The sequence below is a fragment of the Amphibalanus amphitrite genome, unplaced genomic scaffold, assembly GCF_019059575.1.
Source record: "Amphibalanus amphitrite isolate SeventyFive unplaced genomic scaffold, NRLGWU_Aamphi_draft 000006F_arrow, whole genome shotgun sequence".
In the NCBI taxonomy this organism is placed as follows: Eukaryota; Metazoa; Arthropoda; class Thecostraca; order Balanomorpha; family Balanidae; genus Amphibalanus; species Amphibalanus amphitrite.
The window spans coordinates 1,700,667-1,704,642 of record NW_024881502.1 but is presented as its reverse complement, the minus strand read 5'-3'; the positions used below and the strand labels follow the sequence as shown (position 1 = coordinate 1,704,642).

Below are 3,976 nucleotides of genomic sequence, written 5' to 3'. Positions count from 1 at the left end.
ACTCAAGACTGAACAGTGTACATTCAACTCGACTAATGTGCCCCGCGCCCTTGCCGACGGCTCGCCGGCGGGCACCCGACTCCGTCTCCCGCCGGCCCGGGCGCGGCGCCGCGGCGCGGCCGTCCCGGTTACCTGACCCGGCCGGCTAAAGGTCGAACCGGCTCCGGCCGCCGCTGCCAGCCGGCGGGGGGCCCGGGGAGGGGACTACACTACATTCCCTTCCCCCCTAAGCGCTCATCTCCACCAGCGCCTCGTTGCCCGTCCCGCTCGCGTGCGGTACGGGCCCTCCATGTTTCCGGCGTCCTCGACGTCGACGTTAGAGGCATTTCCGGCAGAGTCGTTCCAGACGTCTCCACCTACGTCGACTTCGGCCGCTCCGCCGTCGCCTGTCTCCACTGCGACGGTCCCAGCGCCGCCTCCGGCGCCGTCAGGAAGCTCTGTCTCCACGCCGACAGTCTCGGCGCCGCCACCGGCGTCGTCAGGAAGCAGATCAGGCTCGTCAGCCTGTTCTCGCCCGCCTCCTCCGGGAACGTCAGGCCGGCGGACAGATGTATGACACGGGGAGAGTCGCTCGGCATGGACTCTGATGCCACCCTCCAGCTCGAACGACACGGGACCACGCTGTGCGGTGACGACACATGGCTTGGAAAACCGAGGTTTTCCCTTGCGCGGCCTTGGCATCAGGCGATAGCGAACGAGATCGCCTACCTTTATGTCGGGCTTCCTTGCCGTTCGGTCATGATACCGCTTCATCTTTCGCTGCTTCTTCCGGACGTGCTGTTGGATGGCGCCGTCACCTCTGCAGTCACTGCTCTGCACCACGGCGTTCTCCAGTGACGTCCGCAGCTGGCGTCCGTGCAGCAGCTCTGACGGGCTGCGCCCCGTCGTGGCGTGCGGCGTCGCCCGGTACACCATCAGGAACTGCTGAACGTGCCGCCGCCTGTCTGCCTTCTGCTGCTCACCTATCTGGATGGCAGACTTCAGACTGCGGTTGAAGCGTTCCACAGCTCCGGAACCTGCTGGATGATACGGGGACACCTTGATGTGTTTGATCCCGTTAGCCTGCAAGAACGATGCAAACCGTGCTGACGTGAAATGGGTTCCATTATCACTCACCAGCTCTTTCGGCCAGCCTTCTCTGGTCGCCACTGACGTCAGGAAGTCAATCACGGCGTCTGTACTTGGCTCTGATACAAACGCCACCTCCGGCCACTTGGAGTAGTAGTCTGTGAGCACTATGCCGTACCTCTGATATGCCGGACCCTGCATCGGACCAATGAAGTCCACTCCCACCTTGTCCCACGGCGCAGTAGGCAGCGAGACCGGGATGAGAGGCGTCCTGGACGTCTTGGTCGACTTGTCCGCAACAGAGCAGGTGGGACAGTTCTTGACGGCTGTCTCCACCTCGCCGTCCATCCCTGGCCACCAGAAGACTGCGCGCAGACGCTGCTTCGTGCGCACTATCCCGGGATGGCTTTCGTGGGCAACTGTCACCACGCGGGTTCTGAGGGCAGAAGGAACAAGTAGCCTCTCACCTCTGAACACCACACCCTTCTCGATGCTCAGCTCGTTCCTGTACCTGAAGTAGGGCTTCAGCACAGGCGGCACCTCCCTCAGTTTCGACGGCCAGCGCTGTGGGATCTGCGAGATCAGCGCCTTGACCTCGTCATCTTCAAGGCCTGCTGCGGCGATATCAGCGCTGCTCACCGCCGGCATCATCTCCTCCAGGGCTGCGACCAGCTGGTCCTCGTCTTCTGCAACCCCATGACTGCCGGGAAGGCGTGAGATGCCATCAGCCTGGTTCAACTTCCCCTCGATGTGCTGGACCTGAAACGCATAGTTCATCAGCTTGACGGCCCAGCGAGACATTCGCATACTGGCCCGACCGATGCCCTTGGCAGACAGCAGAGAGCGAAGGGCAGCGTGGTCCGTCCGCAAAACGAACTCCTTGCCCCACAGGTACTTGTGCCACTTCTGACACGCCCAGACGCATGCCAGGCCCTCTCTGTCAGTTACGCTGTACTTGCGCTGTGCTGCGCTGAGCGTGCTGGAGGCGAATGCCACCACTCTCTCTCCATCTGGGTGGATCTGTGAGAGAACGGCCCCGAGACCAACGTCGCTGGCGTCGGTCGTGACGAACGTCTGCAGACTGGGGTCGAACGGTGCCAGCGCAGACGAGTTCAGGATCGCCGACTTCACATCCTCCAGCGCAGCTGTCATCTCCTCCGTCCATCGGAAGGCTGGGGCGTCTTTCCTCAGCGGCTGCCGCAGAGGTTCTACCCGAGAGCTGAAGTTGGGCACGAACTTGCTGTAGAACGCGAGGGACCCCAGTGCAGCCTGGAGCTCCTTGGTGTTCTGGGGTTGTCCCATGTCTCGAAGACCTTGGACCCGATCTGGTGAGATTTCGATCCCACGCTCCGACACGACGAACCCCAGGAACTCCAGCGACACAACACCTAGCAGACACTTGTCCCTGTTCAGCGTGATGTCGTAGTCCTTCAGCCGCTTCATGACGGTGCTGAGCCTCGCGTCGTGCTCTGCACGGGTGGGCGCTGTGACCAGTACGTCATCCAGGTAGACTTGAACACCAGGGATGCCTTGCAGAACAGTCTCCATGAGCTTCTGGAAACACTGCGGAAGACTTTTGAGCCCAAAGCAGCACCGCTTGTACCTCCAGGTCTGACCCTCATGCACGAAAGCAGTGAGGTTCCTGGACTCCTCGTGCAGCTCCAGTTGATGATAGGCTGACTTCATGTCGAGCTTGGACATCACCTTGGCACCTCGGAGCTTGTCCAGCATTTCCTGCATCGGAGGGATGGGGTAGCCGTTTGCGACAATGGCTTTGTTCACCGCCGTCAGATCGAGACAGATCCTCAGGCCCTCACCTCCTCGCTTCCGGACTACGACAATCGGAGACAACCAGGGCGAAGAGCCACAGGGTACCTTCTCGATGACTCCTTGGGCTTCCAGGGACTCTAGATGGTCACTGACCTCCTGCCTCACAGCGTACGGTAGAGTCCTCAGGTGTGGCGTGCTGGGCACAGCTCCGGGAATCAGACGCACCTTGTGGACGAATCCCTTGATGGCTGGCAGCACCTGATCCTGCTTCACCTGGCAGACGACACTGCCACGGCTCACCGTGACTCCGAGCTGATGCTGGAGATCACGGCCCATGATCGGTACATCACCCACCGCCACGTACAGTTCCGCTGGAACGGAGAGCTGGTCCGGTCCTGTGACGTCAGCTGACATCTTACCCAGCACCTTAATGCCGCTGCCGTTCCACTGGGCGAGCTTACCCGCAGGACGGAGAGGGACGTGACTGAAGAGCTGCCAGTACGTCCTCGCTGGGACGATGCTGACCGCCGAGCCGGTGTCAACCAGCATCCTGACACGCTTCATCTCAATGAAGGCATCATAGTACGGGCACGACACTGTCTGAACGACAGGACATACGTCATCCTTAGCAGACACGGACAAAATCTGCACATTGTCAACAGCACCGGTCTTGTTAGAACGAGGACAACACTTGCTTAAGTGTCCGACAGTGTTACACTTGAAACATTTCAGGTTCCTCGCTCTGCACTCCTTGTCATTTGCCCAGTGACCCAGTCGACCACAGGCACGACACGTACCTGACTTCTTCACAGGAGGCTGACGCTGCGTCTGCTTACGCGCTGAGTCACTGCGGCTCGTGCTGCGCCGCTGCCCAGTATACGCCACCTCCACCGCAGGAGCTGAAGGTGAAGTCGCACCGGCAGATGAGTCGTGCAGTAGAGCTTTTCGCTGCAAGCCCCGGTCGTGGGCCTGGGCCACAGCCTCTAGCTTGGAGAGAGATAGGTCATCAATCATTATCAGCTTGTCACGAAGCTGGTCAGAGCGACAACCCTCGATAAACTGATCACGCAGTATGTCGTCAGTCAGGGCACCATAACTGCAACAGGCCACTGCCTCGCGGAGGTTGGCCAGGAAAATC

The 3,976-nt window shown here is 60.5% G+C and overlaps 1 protein-coding gene across 1 annotated transcript; it reads right to left on the bottom strand.

Moving 5' to 3' along the window:
• Nucleotides 1–225: 225 nt before the first annotated feature.
• On the bottom strand, nucleotides 226–3,601 carry LOC122377679 (uncharacterized protein K02A2.6-like). The gene is made up of 2 exons (XM_043357995.1): nucleotides 1,657–3,601; nucleotides 226–1,119 (listed from the first exon to the last, which is right to left on the bottom strand). Exons 1-2 carry the CDS (start codon nucleotides 3,400–3,402, stop codon nucleotides 235–237), a joined length of 2,631 nt encoding a protein of 876 aa, XP_043213930.1. The 5' UTR covers nucleotides 3,403–3,601; the 3' UTR covers nucleotides 226–234.
• Nucleotides 3,602–3,976: the final 375 nt, after the last annotated feature.

Bases quoted from the DNA above. Each gene is read 5' to 3' on its own strand.
- LOC122377679 (XM_043357995.1), bottom strand. From the start codon at position 3,402: ATGAAGCGTGTCAGGATGCTGGTTGACACCGGCTCGGCGGTCAGCATC. The intron at 1,120-1,656 runs GCGCTGATCTCG...TGGCCGAAAGAG, and splicing joins TTGAAGATGACGAGGTCAAG to CTGGTGAGTGATAATGGAAC.